The 20,655-nt window shown below is 41.3% G+C and overlaps 1 protein-coding gene across 13 annotated transcripts in view; it reads left to right on the top strand.

The window, feature by feature from the left end:
* BCL2L11 (BCL2 like 11) overlaps positions 1-20,222 on the top strand; it is a 52,359-nt gene extending 32,137 nt beyond the window's left edge. For all 13 annotated transcript variants that reach the window (XM_043544204.1, XM_043544206.1, XM_043544202.1 and 10 more), the window contains one exon: positions 15,052-20,222. In XM_043544204.1, the coding sequence (XP_043400139.1) occupies positions 15,052-15,138 (87 nt within the window). In that variant the 3' untranslated portion in view covers positions 15,139-20,222. The remainder of the gene's footprint in view (positions 1-15,051) is intronic.
* Positions 20,223-20,655: the final 433 nt, after the last annotated feature.

The raw sequence follows: 20,655 nt of genomic DNA, 5'->3' as shown, positions 1-20,655 counted from the left end.
ATATCGTTTATTGGACCAATTTCTGTTGATGAAAGACAAGCGTTTGAGCTTAGAGGACCTGAAGAGCTCTCTGTAAGCTTGAAAGCCTGTGTCTCTCACCCACAGAAGTTGGTCCAATAAAATGTATTACCTCACCCACCTGGTCTCTCAAAAACTCCATTTTGACAGTTGTGACCATTAGAAACTGGTTTATATATATAATTCACTAAGATATTGAAATTAAAAATGATGCTGACATGCTGTGCAAATGTCTGTCTTAGGGCAGGTCTACACTACGGGGCTCAGTCGACCTAAGTTACACAACTCCAGCTACGTCAATAACATAACTGGAATCAACGTACCTTAGGCCGACTTATTGCGGTGTCTACACTGCGCTGGTTTGACGGGAGGAACTCTCCTGTCGACTTACCTTATGCTTCTCGTGGTGGTGGAGGACCAGAGTCAGCAGGAGAGCGATCGGTGATCAATTTAGCGGGATCGACCCCCTGGTGGATTGATCGCCGCGCGCCTATCCCCCAGTAAGTGGAGACAAGCGCTTAGTCTAAGCAAACTTCCTGGGGCAGCGTGATCTAGTGGAGTGGTCCCTATACTAGGAAACAGAACGCATGGGTTTCATTCTCTGCTACTGCTCTTGAAAACCCTTCATGGCTGTTCCTGTTTCCCCGTCAGTAGAATGGGGACTATAACACTTAGCTTCGTTTGTAAACCACTTTGAGAAATATGTATGAAAAAAGTTATATTAAACTCTTGCTCTGATTAATCCAGATGGATTGATTTTAAATCACCAGTTTTAATCAGGATTTCAGTTGGCAAACGGGAAACATTAAAATTAATATTTTTCATCTGTGCTTTTTATTAGTTTTCCTTTAGAAAGGCTGATTCATGCTCGTTGGTAACCATTAAAACATGCTGATTTGCAACTAAATATATCCTTTACACTAAATCTGGTACTTATTTTTGCTAACCAGGAGATATACTCCAGCTATATGCATTTATTTAAGCAATTGTATAGTTTAACATATATTTATTGTGGTTATTAATTTTTACATTTCTGTTCAAAAATTTACTAGATTTTTACACATAATCTGTGTCAAATTGCAGTTGGATGGAAATTAGAATTAAATTAACACTGGTCAGACCCCTGCATTCTAAAATTGCTAACGTAGTTACAACTAATACAAATGTGCCGCATAGGTAAGCGGGGGAAGTGAGTTCATCAAACCCTGTTTTGCATTTGAAACGAGCTGATTAAACTACGCATTATCTGTGGGGAGTGAATGGAACTGATAGTTTCTGGTTACTGTGCCCTTCGAGGTTTCAGAACTAGTAGATCTTATCCTCACGAACCTTGGTTTTTATTCAGAGATTTGAAGAGGAAAATAAGCTTTCCTGCTTTTTCAACCCCCAGTTGGTTTCTCAACTTTGAACTAGTCCTTGAACTGAACTAGGAGAGTAGAATGAAATGACGAAAATAGTCTGACAAACACTGGTTTAGCATCAACCCGCTCACTGGTTTCTTTAAAACGTGAGTGGCAAATATGTAGTGTTTGAATGTTCTAATTTATTGTTAATTATTTTAAGATATAGGTTGTCATAATTGCTAATTTAATTTGAAATAGGTTTGCAAACAAAGAAAAATATACTAAAATTTGATTTTAAAAATGGGGGTTTTTATTTAATTTTTTTTATCCACCCTGGCTGAATCTCTTTTTGTGTAATAAGTTGAACATGGTAACAGTTTGACAAGTCACCTGACACCAAAGATAAAACACTACTTAATCCATAGGGCTTCTAGAGGGTAATGGATGTTGTTGGTCTGTGTAAAGATAGTATAATTATCCTGTGGTATTTCAACTAGACCCATTCTCAATCATGTGCTAACTGCATTTTGAAGGAACAGAATAGTACATTGTGTGGGTTATTGCAAAAGGTTTTCTTCTATAGGGGCTTGTGTTCAAATCTCTGTAAAGTCACAAGATTTTAATAGACTTGAGCACATTTTAATACCCATGGGCAGTCTGTTCAAGAGAAAATCAGAATTGAAATAAAAAGGTTGTGGCAGGTACTGGAAATTTATATAATCTAATTTATATAATTTTCAATCCCACTTTTTATACATCCTAACAGTCGGTTTGCTCTTTTGACTGTTGCTGTACCATGGGCATGTCTTTTTCTTAAGCTGACCACGGTAATGCTCTGGCCTCTTTCCTGAATGGTTAGTTAAATTGGTTAGTTAAATTCTAAATTAACAGTTAGTACTTGTAGTTCAAATTATTCCTTCTATTTGTTAACACTGAAATTAATTTGCTGCTGTTTTCCTCATTCACCTGCAAGTGATAACTGAGATGGCTGTGATGACTCTGCTTTTAGAGATTGAGATGTTTGGTCATATCACAAGTTTTAAGATGTGCTTTTATCCAAGGTTTGAAAAAATTACCAATCCTAAGGTAAAGGAGTGAAAAATCGATAAAGCATTCCCTCCCAAAATCTATTAAATGGCAGTATTCAGGTTGTGAGCGCACCATGGATTTCTAGATAGGCAATATATTTTCTGTCTTATCTATCTGTCCCTTTCTTAAGGACTCCCAACGTTGTGTTTGCTTTTTTGACTGCCGCTGCACATTGAGTGGATGTTTTCAGAGAACTATCCACAATGACTCCAGCATCTTTCTTGAGTGGTAACAGCTAATTTAGACCTCCTCATTTTATATGTATAGTTGAGATTGTTTTCCAATGTGCATTACTTTGCATTTATCAACACTGAATTTCATCTGCCATTTTGATGCCCAGTCACCCAGTTTTCAGAGATCGTTTTGTAGCTCTTCGCAGTCTGCCTGGGACTTAACTGTCTTGAGTAGTTTTGTATCATCTGCAGATTTTGCCACCTCACTGTTTACTCCTTTTTCCAGATCATTTGTGAATACGTTGAATAGGACTGGTCCCAGTACAGACCCCTGGGGGACACCACTATTCACCTCTCTACATTCTTAAAACTGACCATTTATTCCAAGAGCAAGTAGTAAATTTCCTGCCTTTTCGTTTCTTTTTTTATGTGGGAGCCTTTACTACAGAGGATAAAATAGGTGTTGCCAGTCATCTGCAAGGTACTCTGTGGAGTTCTCTTCCTTCCCCATTGATTAGTAGATTTGTACCTTCTCTTTCCAACAGGATGAAAGCCATGACCAGGGCTTTGCAGCACTTGCTGGAGATCCAAACAATCCAGCTCATTCCAAAATGCCAGCTACATTTTTAGGAATTTACTCCTTTCTATTGTGTATAGGCTCTACATGGTCAGTAGGGGCACAATTAGTGTTAGATCGCAAGCGGCACAATTCATCTACATTCACTCAAAGCAGAAGGCACTTAGTCCATCACAGTTGCTGTTTGACCGTAGGAGACTTCTTCAGTGCTCATCAAGGATTCCTGCAATTTGCAACAGATCCTCAGCATTTTCAGTGTTCCATTTTTCTCTTTGGCCTAACACTAGCACTGAGAGGTTGTTCAAAGATCATGATGGTGGTGCCTGCAGCTATCCATTACACCATCTCCCCATTCTTCTTTACCTGGATAATTGGCAGCTTGGGGCTTTTAAGGAATGAGTCAGCTTTGTTAGCAGTTCTAGCAGTAGTGTTTCCTCTGTCTCAACAAGACAGACTTGATAAACCAAAACAAAAGCTGGCTCATCTGGGGGCTCTTTTGGATATCATCATCAGGCTCAGGGAGATGCAGACCCAGTTAACAGAAGTCATGACCTGGCTCACAGAACTGTTGCCATAAGCCAGGAGATTCTCCTGTCCCCTCCTGTGAACTTCCCTGACTCAGTTCTCCCCCACTCAGCAGAACTTCATGTGTCTGTTCTTCTCAGAAGTCCTCCTGGTGGTGGCAGCTCTCCAGGGAATTTATTGGAAGGTATGCCCTTGCAAGAGTCACATCACCACCGATGTCAGTCTCAAGGTGGGGAGCAGGTCTCCTATGCAGAAATGCGGTCCAGACAGGACCACATCAAGGTCCTTGGCTTCTGAGCAGCAAGCTTAGCCTTGTTCCAGTTCAAGGACATGGTCTCTGACTGACTCTGCTGTGGTGGCTTCTGATCTGTAACTAAAGGGGAGAACTTCAGCCAGAGAGGAGAGGGTTCTCTTAGAAGGGGTGGAGAAGGATGTTAGAACTTGGCAGCCATGCAGGTAGCAGGCCGTACAGGAGATGTACGGGTGGACTGGTGGGTCATCAAGGCATCTGTTATAGTGAGCAGTCCCTGAACAGGACAGCCATCCTCTCACGTTGCTCAATCTGGGGGAGGATTGAAGTGCATCTCCTTTGCCTGTCAACAGAATCGCAAGCTGAAAAGTCCCAGCATGCAGAGAAGGCATATTTCAGCAATCTGTGATACTAGGGCTCATGTTGCAGGATTCTGCCCCTTAGGGTATCTCTACACTGCAGTTAAACAGCCGCAGCTGGCCTTTCTCAGCTAACTTGGGCTTGGGCTGCAAAACTGCAGTGCAGATGTCTGGGGTCCCAGAGTCCAGGCTAGAGCCCAGCAGTGGACATCTACACTGCAGTTTTATAGCCCAAGCCCGAGTCAGCTGACACGGGCCAGCCACAGGTATTTTACTGCAGTGTAGAGAGACCCTTAGTGACTAGAATTTTCAGGTTAGCAGAACTGATTTGGTAAAGTCTGCGTAGGTTGTCCCTCCTTGGAACCTCAGTGCTGTATTTTTCACTAGGAACCTCTGGCCTCTGTTTTCATTTTGGTTCTCAGCCAAGTGGCTTTTCTAGGGGCCGTTACCTGTGCATGGAGAGCAGGTGAGTTGGCAGCCCTCTCCTGCCACTACCTCTTTCTGGTTTCCACAGTGATAAAGTATCTGACGGGTTCTCAGTTTTTGATTCCCCATTATTAATCAGTGTCCTTTCCTTTAGTCCTTAGCTGGCATCAGATAAGGAAAGGGTTTGATGTTCCCCTAGTGATTTAGGCTATACCTACATGGAATCAAGGAGTTTGGGGTCACAGAAAAAGGCAGTTTGCCACCATCGTAGGTAGATTTCCATATGTATTAAGGAATCATATGCAGGGGAGTCTCCCATGCCCATAGGCATTAGAGTTCACTCCTTGTATCGAGAACACCAACTGAGCACAGAGAAAATCTGCCTCATAGAGAATGATCTTTTGGTAATGCATACAGATCTTCATACGCCATTCTTGTGTGGATGTCAGAACTTCCTCACATCCAACTTTCAAGCACAGGGTCTTGAGTGCTGTTGTGCAGGGATGCTCTGTCCAGGCCTCCAGTTAGCCAGGCCTTGGCATTGGGTATTGCTAGATGGTGTCTAGTTTGAGGCTTCCAGTCATAAAGGACAATCTGATCTTATCTGTAAGCAGCCTGAAATCCTATTTTCTGCATTGTTCTCATTTTAGATTGTGATTAGAAGATTGCGTCCTGCAAGGGAAGTTGACTGTTTAGCAAAGATGGGTTGCTAACGGAAGAGATATAGACATCAGCTATAGCGATGGAGGAGGAGCAACCCAGAATCCAAAGTGTTGTAGCCCTTTCTAGAAGTAAAATTTATAGGCAAGGCCAAAATTCCCATTTTAACAACCCTCACCACTGAACAGGAGTCTTCAGAGCATAGAAGAGACCAGTCTAGTTATTTGAACTCTGCAGCTGTTGATTCCCATGCACTTTTTTGTTTCAAGGCCTAGATACTGCTTCTGTCTTAAGATACTTCTTTTAAAACTTCTGTTTTGTTTTCCTCCTTTTCAGTTCCTTACGTAGCCAACTTTAATGCTTTATACAAATTAAAGGAAATTTAAGACACTTGTTGTAAACTTTTATGTGATGTGTGGGTATATGCAGCATTGTATCCATGCTGGTCCTCGGATTTTAGAGATAAGGTGGGTGAGGTAATATCTCTCATTGGACCAGCTTTTGTTGATGAAAGAGACAAGCTTGCAAACTACACAGAGCTCTTCAGGTTTGTGAGAGTGTAGTCACTAGTAATTTTTCTTGGTCCATTTTAAAATGGAGATGAGTAAAATTGGTTCATGTTTTCATTTCTGTAATGCTTTATTTAAAGTGTGGTCTGTAGGGGCCTTGGAGGTGGTGTGTGGGGCACTCGGCATAAACATTAGTGCTGTGTCTCATCAAATTGAGGGCTTTAGGAGCACATGAATGTGTCTGCTCATGGCTCTCTAAACTTATTGGCACTGACATCAGTGGATTATCTCCTCCTAAATATTGCCACAGTTGTTGTTTTGCATGCTGCAACCTTTTTTGTTACTGTAGGAAGAAATGTAATTGTTTTTCAGTGGTTGAGTCATTAAGCCCTTTGTTTTCTTTGAGGAGGAGTGTCTGGGAAATTACAACTTAAACATGCAGTTTTATGCATAGAGTGCTCAACTCAGTCTCTGACATCTGAAAGCCAGCGTAGTATGTTTTATAGATTTAAAAGTTTTATATATATGTTCTAATAACCTAGCAAATGGGTCTGAAATTGACAATAACCATTGAACAGGGCTGATGGCAATATTGCTCTCAAATAAAAAAAAGTTTGTTTTTTGTTGTTGTTGCTTTGGGGGGGGGATAAAACGCCACCACCGGACATGGCAATACCACAGATTTTGACTGCAGTTTAATTTGTCATTGAATGGTTTTGGAGGGATGATCGAATGTTTTTATTTTGTATAAAACTGAGAAGCAAATTGAGGGATATTAAACATTCTTAAGGGTGAAAAAAGTATCAAGCTATGTAGTGAGGTTAGAAAGAGGGGACTGAGTGAATTATTAGTGCAAAAATAGCCCTCAGACAAGTGTAAATGGTCAGACAGGTGAGTGCAGCAATGCACAGTGGCTCAGAACTTTATTCCTTGCATTTTCTGTTAGGCAAAATGCTGTTCACATTGCCCGTTCATGTACAGTGGACAGAAGGGACTGACTCTGTGATTGCCATCTGCCAGTATGCTGCAGAGCATGGAGAAGCAAAGTGCAGGACACTCCCCCCCCCGCCCCCCCACCACACACACACTGTTGCGTGCTGGGTGGGTGGGTGAGATCACTGTCTTACTGCCGTTCCCCAACCAAGCAAGGCAAGAGTGAATGCCCCTTTCTGTGAGGAGAGAGAGTTGAGGGGAGGAAGAGAAGCGAGGAGTTCCTTCTCAGTAGATAGGCATGTAGGGGAAAGGAAAGAGCAGCTCTTCATGCCATGCCAGTTATCCTTGGCTGGAGCTTCAAATGTACCATGTCATCCATTTGTTTCCTCCTTACCCTCTGTCCATAGCTTCATTTCAAGCTATTCTTTTATACTTCGTAGCTGGCGGGGTGGGGGGACAACCAGAGAACCGCTACCCAAGATCATATGGAAGACTGAACCCTGCTGGGAAACCATGGACTTCTCTGGGTGGGGTCAAGTGGGATGTGTTTGGCATTTGCTCCTAGCTAATAGTTTTAGTCCTCTGGTGAGTGTTCAGAGTCCTAGTCCATGTTTCTTTGAGTTTGATGTGCTGCAGTGAAAAGCAAGCAGATTTTGTGTTCTCATTGGAACTTGCTCTCCCCAAACCTCATCCCCCATCCCTGTCTGAGAATAGTCTGGATGTGCTGACCTTCAGGGCATGTCTACATTTGCCATTTAAAGTGCAAAAAGTCCCTTTTTTGCACAAAAACCATGGGAGCATCTAAACTTGCCAATGACTTTTTGCGGTGAAATTCAGAAGTTTCACCGCAAACAGAAAACCACCTCCACAAGAGGCGTACAGTTCTTAACGCTGATCCTTTTGCGGTGATGTGCAAGTGAAGACCCGTTCTTCCTGTGTACAGAACTTTTAGCCTCTGGAGTATATCCCACAGTGCCTCGTTGACCACTCTGGCCAGCAGCTCTACTGCTCTGAGGCCAGGTAAACAGACATCCGCTCCTTCCCTGTAAAGCCCCAGGAACTTTGAAACTCCCCTTCCTGTTTTCTTGGCAAGTGCTCACGTATCGTCCGGCTCGGTGACGATGCCTGCTCCATGGAACAAATGATCCACTGCTTGGAGCAAGCTGAGCTCCTTGAGCTGATCAGTGTTTGGGGAGAGGGGGCTGTGCAGGGACCCAGGATACCCTGCGATCACCACCCCCCGACCCGCCTTCACGCAAGACCTGTCCTCAAAAGGGAGAGAGCTGCACTGTGATATAGCTGCCCCCAGGGCTCAGCGATGGAAGTGCTGTGAATGTGATCACAATCTGAGGCCTGTGGAAGTGAGTGAGCAAACAAACCAGCACTTTTCTTTTACCGGTTCCCTATCACTGGTGTAACTGACAGCACAAAAACTCTGCAAGCGTAGACATAGCCTCAGTGTGCTATGGGAAGCTTCTCCATCGACTGAGGCTTGAATGGGACTGAGGTGGGGAGCGGGGGTAGGGAGTTCTCTCATAAGTTTTTTGGGGGGCGGGTGCTGTTGGTTAGGTTCTGTTAGTTTCAGCTGAAATGTGGTTGTGTGTGTGTGTTTGTGATTGCTGTCAGGTACTCTGTGCTAAAGAGGCACCTTCTTTTATACTGCTGTAAATTAATACAAATTGTTGTTCTTTTACTCTGTTGCCTGGGGCCCTAGGCACAGACTGGAGCCCCACGGGGCTAAAATATATGAAGGGATCTTGTGTGATATTTTTTTTCTTGTGTACTGATTCCAGGAGAGAGAGAGAGAATGCATGTTCTATAAGGCAATGGTTCTCAACCAGGGGTATGCATACCTCTGAGGTTAGTCATACGTCTTCCAGGGGGTACATCAACTCATCTAGAGATTTGCCTGTTTTACAACAAGCTACATAAAAAGCATTATCTAAGTCAGTACAAACTAAAATTCCATACAGACACTGCTTTGTTTATACTGCTTGACAGACTGTGCACTGAAATGTAAGTACGATATTTATATTCCAATTGATTGATTTTTATAATTACATGGTAAAATATGAGAGAGACAGCAATTTTTCAGTAATAGTGTGCAGTGACACTTGTATTTTTATGTCTGATTTTATAAGCAAGTAGATCTTAAGTGAGGTGTAACTTGGGGATTGGGAAGACAAATCAGATTCCTGAAAGGGGTACAATAATCTGGAAAGGTTGAGAGCCACTGATATAAGGCAACTGGGAGTTGCACCCAGGGCTGCCCCTAGGGGGGTGCAGGTTCTGGGACAAACCCCCCCGCCCCGCCTCTTCCCCCAAGCCCTTGCCCTGTTCCCTTCACATTACTATAGCTGCGATGAGATCTGGCGAATACAGTCATGTATGTTGCTCACTCTTTTCTATATCATGGCTTGCGATAGAAGCAATTCAGAATTCCGTGGAAAGAGGATAGTACTAAACCCTAGTTGCTTCAAAAGAGATAGTTATGACTCACATTTTTTGTTCATCTTTGTTAGGTCCTGTACAGCTCATGATATAAAGACATAAGGGTTCCCACAATCTGAGTCACATGAGCTTAGGGTGCCACTAGAAAGTCAGTGACAGTAAAAAGCAGATGTGAGCATCCAGTGTAGAATAGGATCAGAATAGAGCATAGCTGTGTCAAGTCTATGCATTTCCTACAAATCTCTTAACGATGTCCTGGACTGGACTTTTAAAAAGTAGTCTTGTGCCCCCTCCCCCTGCCCTTTCTTACTGTATTTAGCCTGATTATTTTAACCTTAGAAATATGCTAATAGTTTATGACAGTGACGTCAACAGTTTCTGTAAAAGATCAACCCAACAGACTCAAGCCGTAAGGGTAGTCCAACAGAAGGATATAAAAGGTAATTGGGCCCTCAGGCGTAAATACCATTCCTCAGCCAGAGTTCTGTCCTCCTGTCCATATCTCACTGGGGCCCAGCCATGCTGTCCACTCCACATGAGCATTTGTCCCATGCCTCTACTTGCAACTTGCTGCTCTGTGTCCTCAGTCAGCAACGTGGTGCTTCCCTGTCTGCGTCTCAGCTTTTCATTCCCAGCTCTCAGGCTGTCTGGCCTTGCCACTGCTTCCAGCCTGCTGTTCCTGCTCTTGCGTAAGTTGGGGCTTCCCACCCAAGTCTGATTGCTTCTGACATCAGGATTGTACTTCCTTTTTCCTGGTCTGTAGGGATTTTGGAGCTCTGCAGTAGCTGATGTTAGACTGGATAACACAGTGGCCTCTGCTGGTTAGTTCCATTTCCACCATCTCATTTGAGGTGGAAGGAAGTATCCAGTGATGAGCCAGCAGGTTCACTTCAGTATGACTTGTTCATTGCTGTTAATATTGCTCGACCCAGTAGGAAGGAAACCCCTCCCAATGCCTCCTCTTGGCTACAGGCCTCTGCTTAAATTTCTGACTATCCATTCTCCTGATGTTTTTCCTTCTGTATCGTTAACTTTTCTCCCCCAGCCCCTCCCACAGTAGTTGGATATCTGCCACCCTAAATGTTCTATTGCATGAGCTCATGAACAAAAGTTGGGAATCCTGCAATGATGTCGGCTTCAGCATGATGTCCTGTTTGCCAGCATGTTACTTTGCTTAGCCTAGGAGAGCAATAGATTGTGATTTGACCAGCTGTAAATGACTGCATGTTAAAGAACAGAACGAGGAATGAAAGGCAGTGGCATAATAACTTTAAAAAAATGACAGGTCACTTCTCTCTTTAGGAATCCTCTTACAGCAGCCACTGTTCCTGTGCCTAGGTATTGCTGCTCATGTGGTCTGTAAGGTCAGACATTGCTTGTAGACCATCTGAGAGAGCGCCATAGTTTAGCAGTGACTGCGAATGCCGTTACCAGTGGTGGATGTGGAGATGGTTCACTTCATCATTCATACCTGGAAACTGAGCAGAATGCATAGCTAAACGTTGTAACAATGGGCACTCACAACAAGTCTTTGAAGGAGCAGCTTGCTGTCAAGGTCTGTGTTTGTTTCCTACACACCTGCTTCCCTGGATTGAACTCCTGTGGATTGTTTTCATTTGGGTATTTTGGCATAAGTGGAATGAAATTCCAGACTCTTGCCTGGCTAATTATTTCATGTCAGTTATATTAAGGTAGATTGACTCCTTGGAAAACTGCATTTTCTAAGGATTATTATTATTCTGGCTAGTTACGCTGATAGGGTGCATACGCATGTAAGTGGGATTGAACCCTTTTACTGCTGGGTTACTGCCTCTGACCTCCTCCCCATCCATCACAGTCCCTTTGCTACCAGTCTCTCTTCTCCATCATTCTTGTTCCCTTGAACATGCCAACCCCCTATGGGTCCCTTCCTTCTCCAGGCCCTGCTACCTTCTTTGGGATTAAGATTCAGAAACACCCCTCTCCCCTTCCTTTGCACCCAACTAACTTTTAAGTCTGTGGAACTCCCTCCCCCAGTGTCATTTCAAGTTAGAACTGCATTGGGTGATCTCCCCACCCTGATAAAGATTTTCGGTAAAATGTCTGCATTTTGGCCATTCCTACTTGGGTTTAATGTTAGAAACCTTACCCCATAACAACATCAGCCAACTGAGAGAGCCATTGGAGCGAGTTCTGTCCTAAAACAGTTCACTGGTAGTGGCTTCGGTAGTTGACATCTGTCCAAAGTAAACTGGTTAAAGAGAAGAGGGTCACCTGTTTCTCCTCTCTGTGGGATGTGGTCATAGCTAGCAGGTGTTTCTTCTTTGTTTACACACATTTCCCTTGGCTGAATTATAACTTTCTTTACTCACAATATTTCCGTCTTACTCAGCCTTATTACTTGATACACTTCAATTATTTTGCAGTCCACTACAATTTACTTATATTCTGGGTGTGTCTCATGTTTCTGCTGTTGGTGTTGGAACTTTCTAACACTGGGATTGGCAGAAGAGGCCAACAGTACAGTTATCCCTGGTGACAAAACCCTGTAGTAAAGAGCAAGTTGCCTGTCAGACACCCAGTCCTATTTCCTCCTGTGTGCCTGCTTCCCACTTCCTGATGCTTTTATTTTCCTCCTTAAGTCTTCCCACACCCTAGCTTTTAAAACCAGTAATTCCTCTGGCAGGGAGTGCTGGTGATCCCTACATCTAAAACTTTTCCTCCACCACTAACAAAATGAACCTGAATGTGTCACCTCAGCCTGTCTACAGAGAGGCCTACGGTCTCTCCCATAGCTGAGACACCACTGTTGCAGCACAACCCGGGGCTGAATGATCCCGATGGCTTTATGTAATCTTGTCCTTATGGGTGGGCCTGATGAGAAGGAAATAAAATAGGTTTGTGCCTGTTTAAAAATTTTATTTCATGCAGATGTTTTGTTTTGCCTTTGAAATACTTCAAAAATTGGGTTTTGTCTTCTCTGTCTTGCTCATGTCTTGAGGACCCAGAGATAGATTGAAAGCTTATTCAGCCCTTACTTTAAGAGGCATGGTATTGGGGTGGGATAGTTAGATTAAACTTTTGGTTAAGTTTTGATACCTGTTTCACTCAAATAAAGAACAAAACTGGACAGTTTGAACAAAACTAATTTCCTCTCCAAATTAAGCAGGTTTCACCAACAGCCTTCTTTATAAATCATAAGAAGGTAGGACACAGATCTAAGAATTTTTCCTTTACAGATAAACTTCAAACATATCCTCTGTTAATAACAGACGAACACAAGCCCTGTTTGGCATTTGCCAGTTCTAGTTAACAGTCCAGATATTCAACTTCCTGTTCCATGGGGGTCAATTCACTAGGCTGTATTCTAGGAAACTTACTCTTTCTTTTGAGCAGATGTTAAGAAACTGACTTGTATTTATTGTCCCAATTGAAAATAAAACCTTAAGTTTATTTCAGTAAACTTATGACAAGTCAGTATTGAAACTGGAGCAAAATCAATTCTGTGTGTAAAAGATAAAAAAAATGCATGCTGTGGTTAAGTGTCTCTGCAGGCATTGCATACAGAAAACTGCTTTCCTCCCATCTTGTTACGGAGATACAGAGAGGAAATGCCCTGGCCTTATCGCAATTCCATTATGTCAGGCAAGTTCTCGAGAGCCAGGGTAACAGCTTGGAGAAAATTGCACCAGCTGCTGCAGAGTTTCTTCTCTGTCTGGGGAGATGCTGACTGCTTTGTGTGAATAATTACCATTAACCTATCTCAAACCAGTGCTGATCATAACTGGCCAGAGGCTTCCAGCCAAACAGTTACTTACCCTGCCTGTCAGGCAGAGAGAGGGGGAAGTTTTCATTTTAAAAGGCCATGCCTGTGTCCTTTCACAGCATTTTTGACTTCGTGTGCAGATATTATGATTGTTGTTGTTAATAAGGCAATCACTAGCACAGTTTTCAGTTCCTAACAATGAAGCAATTAATCTGATTTTATTGAGAGAGTTGGTTTGTGTGTTGTATTTTTCTATATGTTTAGTCACCCTGGAACAATATCTTCCAAATTGTGGTCATACGTAACAGAAGTGAGAAAACCAATCTGGCAGTGTGTGTGTTTTTGTGTTCGTGTTCCATGCCAGCTATTTCATTCGTATCACATCAGCTGCTTGCTTTCCCGATTTGCCACGTGTAAAACTTGCCAATAGTTCAATGTCGTCAAAACGTAACCCAGTAGAACCTCAGAATTACAAACTGGCCAGTCAACCACGCAGCTCATTTGGAACCAGAAGTACGCAGTCAGGTGGCAGCAGCAGAGATGCAAAAAAATCAGCACAGTACTGTGTTAAACAGAAACTACTGAAACAAAGGGAAAGTTTAAAAAAAAAATTGACAAGGTAAGAAAACAGTTTCTGTGCTTTTTTTGTTTAAATCGAGATGGTGAAAAGGAACATTTTTCTTCTGCATAGTTAAGTTTCAAAGCTGCCTTAAGTCAATGTTCAGCTGTATTAAGTCAATGTAAACTTTTGAAAGAACAACCAGAATGTTTTGTTCAGAATTAAACATTTCAGAGTTACAAACAACCTCCATTCCCGAGGTGTTCCTCAAACTCTGAGCCTCTACTGTATAACAAACGTGCAGTTTATAATTTTTTCCCCCTATTTTACATTTTCCCCTTTCAGCTGAAAAGACCAAAGTTGTTTTTAGATGTCTCTACATGTTACATAGACCTGAGTGTTGACCAAACAGTGTTTACACAGGTGGAGTCACTTGAGAACAATTGGAGGTTCACTAGTTCATTAGTTCTGGCACAGATTGCCCTTAGCTTTATTTAGCTTCTTCGGTGAATTACACCAAATCACTGGTTTTCTTAAATTACAGCTACTAGATTTTACCCGTTGGGAATCTGAAACATTTTTCAGAGTCAACTATTTGGACTGTGGCACAATTATACTCTGAGAATACCTTGTTGTTGGTTTTTCCCAATTTTTTTGTTTCATCTGTACCAAGTCGCGTAAATTACGTGCTATTTTTTTATATGTAGCCAGTCTTAGAATCAACTCAGTGTCACTGTATTAAACATGTAACAAGTTTAAATATAATGATTGTTGCTGTGGTTCTAGAGTCAGTGGTCCCCAAACTTTTTATGTCGCGTTCCCCTTACCCTTAATGAAAATTGTCTGCACCCCACCAGGAACAGGGCTGGGAGCGAGGTCGGGGGCGGAGAGCCAGGGCTGGGTTGCTCTCCCTCTGGGGGCTGACCCAGACCCTGCTGCACCCCACCCTCCCAAATGTTCCTCTGTGCTCCCCAGTATGGGGACCACTGTTCTAAATTAATGTATGCATTCTTACTGTGTTCCTGAAATAGTGAGGAGGAGGAGTCCCTTTCATCTGGTATGGGTACTGCAGGTGCAAAGTTAATGTTCCACTGTATCCCACTTAGCACAATGGAAGCTATATCTGACCACAGTTTTAAAACAAAAATACCCAGTTACCTTGTTAATATCCTCTTTGAGTTCTCTATTAAACCATGATTAACTTGCTTTTGAAATCCCTACAATGATTTGGGAAGAATTTATTGAATTACCAAAGGAAACAGTGACCTATCAAATGACTAGCTTGCTCTCTTTAAAAAAAAAAAAAAAAAAAAAAAAAAAAAATTCTGTTCTCTTTGCTGTTGGTATTATCCAGCATCATTCTATTAATTTCAAAATGGTACTTCTGGAAAGGATACTTCAGGAATGATAAAATAAACATCTTTTCTGTTACAGGGTTTCTTGGATAATCCAGCAGTAAACCACCAAATTGTTTTGCGCCTGTTACGTTATATCATCCGCCTCATTTGGAGACTGCAGTAATGGAGACATACAGAGAGAGACATTCTGAGATTGTCCAGTTGTCACCAGAATCCAGCAAAACCAAGCAGCAGTAGTATCCTTTCCATACCTTGTATATGCAACTAACAAATCCTCCTTTTCCTAAAGGACACCAGATACATTGGGAGGAGCAGTAGGACTCCGTGTTTGTGAAAAATATGCACATACTGTCTCATTTTGTCTGCTATCAGAAGACAGAGGATTTTTAAATGGGAATTCACTGTGAACACGTCATGATGGATTTTGGAAATGGATATATAAAAGCTTTGTGAAGCAGGACTTTATGTGAGAGTGGTGTTTACGCTGGTTTTTCTTGAACTTTTAAAAGACTGATTTGGAAAGAAGATGATCTAACATTATTGAATGATTTTCATACTCCGTTTTCTGGAAACCTGTAGACTAATCTCTGATATATTCTGCAATGGAGTTAACTGAGCCAGCTAACTTGCAGAGCTGCCTTAGTTTGTTATAACTGTGTACAGATGTCCCCCCCCCTGCACCTCCCACCCCGCAAGGAGGGGTCAGATTCATGCTCTCCCTCCATTCTTAGCCCCTTTCATGGAAAAACGGCAAAATCATGAATTGAAGCTGGTTGAAGAAGGGTGGAAGGATTTGCATCAGAACTTCAATTAGCCTGCAAATCTCTGCAATCTCCCTAAATTCAACTGTGTGTGTGTCACACAAACAGCATACTTCCTGCTGACTGATTTTAAACTGCAGCTACGTGCAAATGGTGCACTCCCCCTGAAACTTCCACCTCTTCCACCCTACCAGCAGGAATCTCAAAGTTGACCTGAAATTTGCAGCTTAACTGTGAAAGTGTTATGCTTCAAAAACCATACCAAGTTGCCTTTCTAAAAGTTTATATCTAATGAGTCTGGATACATTTGTGTATTATATAATATAGAATGTTGAAGGTTGGGGATAATAGAACAATAAAATATTTGTGGGGTAAAACAGTTCCTGAGACACTGCAATCTTACCCAAAGTTGGAGGGTTGCATAACTTTAGAAACTATTTTAAACTTCACTTAATATTTTACTGTGACTGTTGATAAACCCAATTGGTATTGCTGTTTTTTTAATGTGTTGGATTTTTGCTAGAGCTGGCTTTGTACTTAAGACCTATTCTGAGAGATGCAAGGAACTAACAAATGTTAACAGTTGAGTTACATCCATCTTGAGAGCAATAGTACAATATTTGAATTGGTTGTGGTGGTTCAAAAAATCCCACAAGTGAATGAATAAATATCCATTGGAAGCAAAAGTTGGGCCATTTTGAAAGTTCTAGCAAAACTTCCATATAATTTAAAATAATAAAATTATAAGGGCACTAACTGTATTCATAAATCAGACATTTTGTGACTTGTTTAAAGATTAACCAAAAACAGAATGAAGTTAAATCAAGATTCCTATACAGGAGTGACTCACTAACTCGGTTGTGGGAGGCATCCAAAGTTTTTAACTTACCTTTTTCTTTAATTAGATCTTCCTTCTACAGAACTCCCTTTACCACTTCTTGGGTCACTGAAGTTATTCCAGAAGGCATCATTCTGTGAAACCACAAATACCATGGATTGCATGACTTCTAAACTTCTGGTATTTAGAACATAACAAAGTGATGCATTCTGTAACAACTTCATTGACCCAAGAAGTGCCAAGAGGACTTCACAGAAAGAAAAACTTTATTTTTAATTTTTAAGTGTGTATATTGAATGCTGCCCCGAGCCTGTTGCGTGGGCACTGTAACCACAGATCTAGGTTTAAACTGAATTTTAATATTGGTTTTATAGTACCTTTACACCATGGGAAACTGCATGACAGGTGCTTTGGGGAGCGCACAGTTCCTTCAGATGGTGCGGTGTATTAATGCAGAATTTACCCCAATCTGGCTTTAGAATTGTCTTCAGAATGTGGCTTCCTTTTGTATGTGATGCAGAGAGCTTGCTTGATTCAGTTTGTTTCTGTTTGCTACAATCTACTTCAAAATGCCGTATTTTATTTCTGGTTTCACCAGCACCATAGAAAAATATGGTAGCTCTACTTTCAAAACGTTGCAATATGTTCATCAGCATATCCTGAGTGCCACTGTATTTTTTTTTTTTTTAGTTTTGACAAGTAAATTTGTATAATATGTACTCTATGCACTGACCACTGGTGCCTCTGGGGCAGGTGGAAGGGCTCCTCTAAACATGGCTCTGTTCCCCAGTTGCATTAATCCACCCCCGTGAGCAGTGAATCCGGAGGATAAAAGCACATGTTGGCTCTGTAGGCTAAACCTTTGTCCTAGGAGTTGGCCTCAATTATCAAAGCAGTGGTTTGTTTATTTGTTTTTTTTAACTTTTTAAGAGAAATATTGGTGACTGAAATTGTATCTGGAGTTTCAAGCAGAAATTTAGTGCTGATGGCAGATAATCACTTCCATAACAGCGTGGCTTTGGCTCATACCAAAGTACTAGGTGTAAAGGGGAGTGGGGATTTCATAAGGTCCTACATGTAATGAATGGAGCGGGTATAAATGTAAGTTCAGTAACGAGTTCTCACTGCTACCAGGTGCTAGAAGTGAGAATAAGATGGAAGGGGGCTATGAGACCATTACTTTTGTTCCATTCTGAACATTCCTCACCCATCAGAGTTACACAGCCATTAAATAGATTAGACAAAAATCATCAGATTTTCCAACACTAGAGGTTGCAGTCCTCTTTTGCACAGAATTGGACCCTAGCCACTTATTGGAACGATGTTAGAGTTGATCAGGTGCTTTCAGGTATAAGAGTCTTGAAACCTCCTCATAAGGCCACATTGTCCACTAGTTGTCATGATGAACAGAGTAGAGCTGGTTCTGAAATTTGGAATTATATGTACCTTTCTGAACACACCAAAGACATTTCTGTTTACAATACCCCCCCCCTGCCCCCACACACACACACTCACACACATGCTTCTACAATTGGCGTATGTGCCCGCACACACACGCTTCTACAATTGGCGTATGTGCCCGCACACGCGCGCTTCTACAAGTGGAGCACTTTATTTCAGTTCTTTTCGATAGTGCCCTTGGGAGAGTTGGCATCAGTACTACATATTTTCTCCCTCTCCATCCCACCTCTTACTAAGGGTCTGCTGGCCCAGTGCCTGGAGACTTGGGTGCTTTCTTTGTACATTTACCTCTAGCATGGTAGTGCAACAGGTTTGCCACCACGGCTTCAGACTAGCTTACTATAAGCGTAATAAATGATTTAAAAAACAATTCTGTGAATTATATGAACATTAAAGAACAAGATATTGGCACCATGTGACTTGGACTTCTCTGCACTCTTGTTTATCAAGAAGTTTCCTGCAGATGTTTTTACAGTATGTATTTTAAAAAAATAACTAAAACTAATCCCATAGTTTTTGACAATTTAAAACTGGTTTTGTGCCTTGGCAACCTCTCTGCCCAGGTTAGATTTGTTGGTGGTTATTGAGTTTTTCTTCAATCTCAACATGACATTAAAAACAGTTAATACTTTTGCTACGTTGTTAGTGGAGGAATTTCTTAATTCCATATAATCCATACTCTACCCTACCAAAACTACTTTATGAAGAATTTTCTTTGGTTGTGGAGAAACCAGATTCAAATTTTTCTTACCAAACTTGTATGATATGGTATTATGCTTTTTCTCCTTCAATAATTGTAAATATTTGAGTATTTATTAGATTAGGGCATCATATTATTCTTATAATCTGAGCCAAATGTCTGTGTGCAATGTTTTGTTTCTTTTCTTACTATGTCATGTAAAGTTTTGTACAGCATATAAAGTAAATTACTGTTTTTCTAAGTCTTTTTTAGAATTGAACTTGGTAAATACTGTAGATTCTTTTTTCTGTGTAATTAATGCACTCTACTGTTCCATAATGCTGTAACTTGTAGAAATGTTGTATATTTATTTTCTGCTTATTTAAGTTTCTGTAAAGTTTTTAATGAATTTTTACTGGTATATATGGAATTAGTGATTGATCAGTTTAGAGCACTGTCTTCTAATTCAGTGCAATCAATGTTTAGTTACTGAGTAAAATGTTCAAAAGTGCCTAAGTGACTTAGGCTCCTAAGTCCCAGTTTCAAAAGAGGGTGTGAAGTACCTAAGTCAGAGTGTCACAAAGTCCAGGGGACTTGGGTTTCTGTGTGCCTGAAGTCTTTTGAAAATTGTATCCACAATTTAAACCCCCCATTTTGGCCACTTTTCTTAACTTTCTGGACTCAATGATTCAGCACAGTACATCAAGGCAGAGATTTGAAGTAAAATGGTGCAAAGTAGGCCAAACACCAAAGCCACATCCAGAATTTCTGTGTAGTTCAAAGCATTAATTTGTTACAAATAACTTCATCAGTCTAAGCAAAACATTATTATCCCAAGGGGCCAAGGGCAGTTTATTCAAACATATTATTAAACTGAAGTGCAGTAGTCTCAGTTAATCACTTTTTTCAAGACCTATACAACGTGCCAATTCCCCACCTTCTCATTCTCCACTGCCTTCAGATTTCACCATGCCTGTGCTCCTACTGAATCTGGCTGCATTGCTTCATCCAGCTGCCAGAATTAAAAATTGTGCTGTAGATTTCAGTTCGATAACTTGATCGTGCTTCCTGGTAACTTAATAACCCTATTTTGGGATATTAAACACCTTATCCTCAGTTTACATAGTGCAGGACGTGGCTGTTACCTCGTAAACAAGAAGCCCCTGCAAGTTATTTATAGAACTACTTTCTACTTTGATTTGTAGAGTAAACTTTTGCATCCTGGTTTCAAGACCACTCATTACTGTAGTAAAGCTCCTGATCAGGTACAAACAAACACAGCACTGATCATGTACTGATTAATCACTAACTTGTTTCATACGACCCAGCATATGTAGCATTTTTATTGCAATTTCCCTGGCTTACTTGTGGTTTGCACTGATGAATTTTTGACAGGGTAATTGCCACTTTACTTGTGCAATACTGCTGTACATAGCTACAGATCTTTTTTTAAGATGCAATCTTTTATGTTCTTAATGAATTTTATATAAATAAAACTTCCATCTATTTGTGATGAGTATTATTTTTCTCAAATTCAAAATTTTATGCTCTTCTGAAATAAGATGTAGGGAATTGTAGATCAGCTTTAATTATCTGTCTCTGATGCTTGCATGTACATGGACCTGTGCAAGTACCACTCGCTTTTCCAGGCATTTTAACCTTGCTTAAGTTAAGCACCTTCCATGTCCTTATTCAGGATGGAGTTTGGAAGAGCACACTTTTTTCATACCACATTTCAACCATACCCTTGGAATGTCTTTGTTAAACGTTTCCATGGTGTGCGTTGAATTGCCCAACGCTTCTCTGTACACAGACTGTCACTGTGGACGAGCACCTCACCTGAGGAATGAATGGCGCTGTCTCTCTCCAAGTCAGGTTCGGGGTTGCTTTTCTACCCATGCACACGGAGTATCAAACACCCTTGTTATGTCACGTGGACTG

Source organism: Chelonia mydas, chromosome 3 (genome assembly GCF_015237465.2).
Source record: "Chelonia mydas isolate rCheMyd1 chromosome 3, rCheMyd1.pri.v2, whole genome shotgun sequence".
NCBI lineage: Eukaryota > Metazoa > Chordata > Testudines > Cheloniidae > Chelonia > Chelonia mydas.
This window is presented reverse-complemented; position numbering and strand designations above follow the sequence as displayed.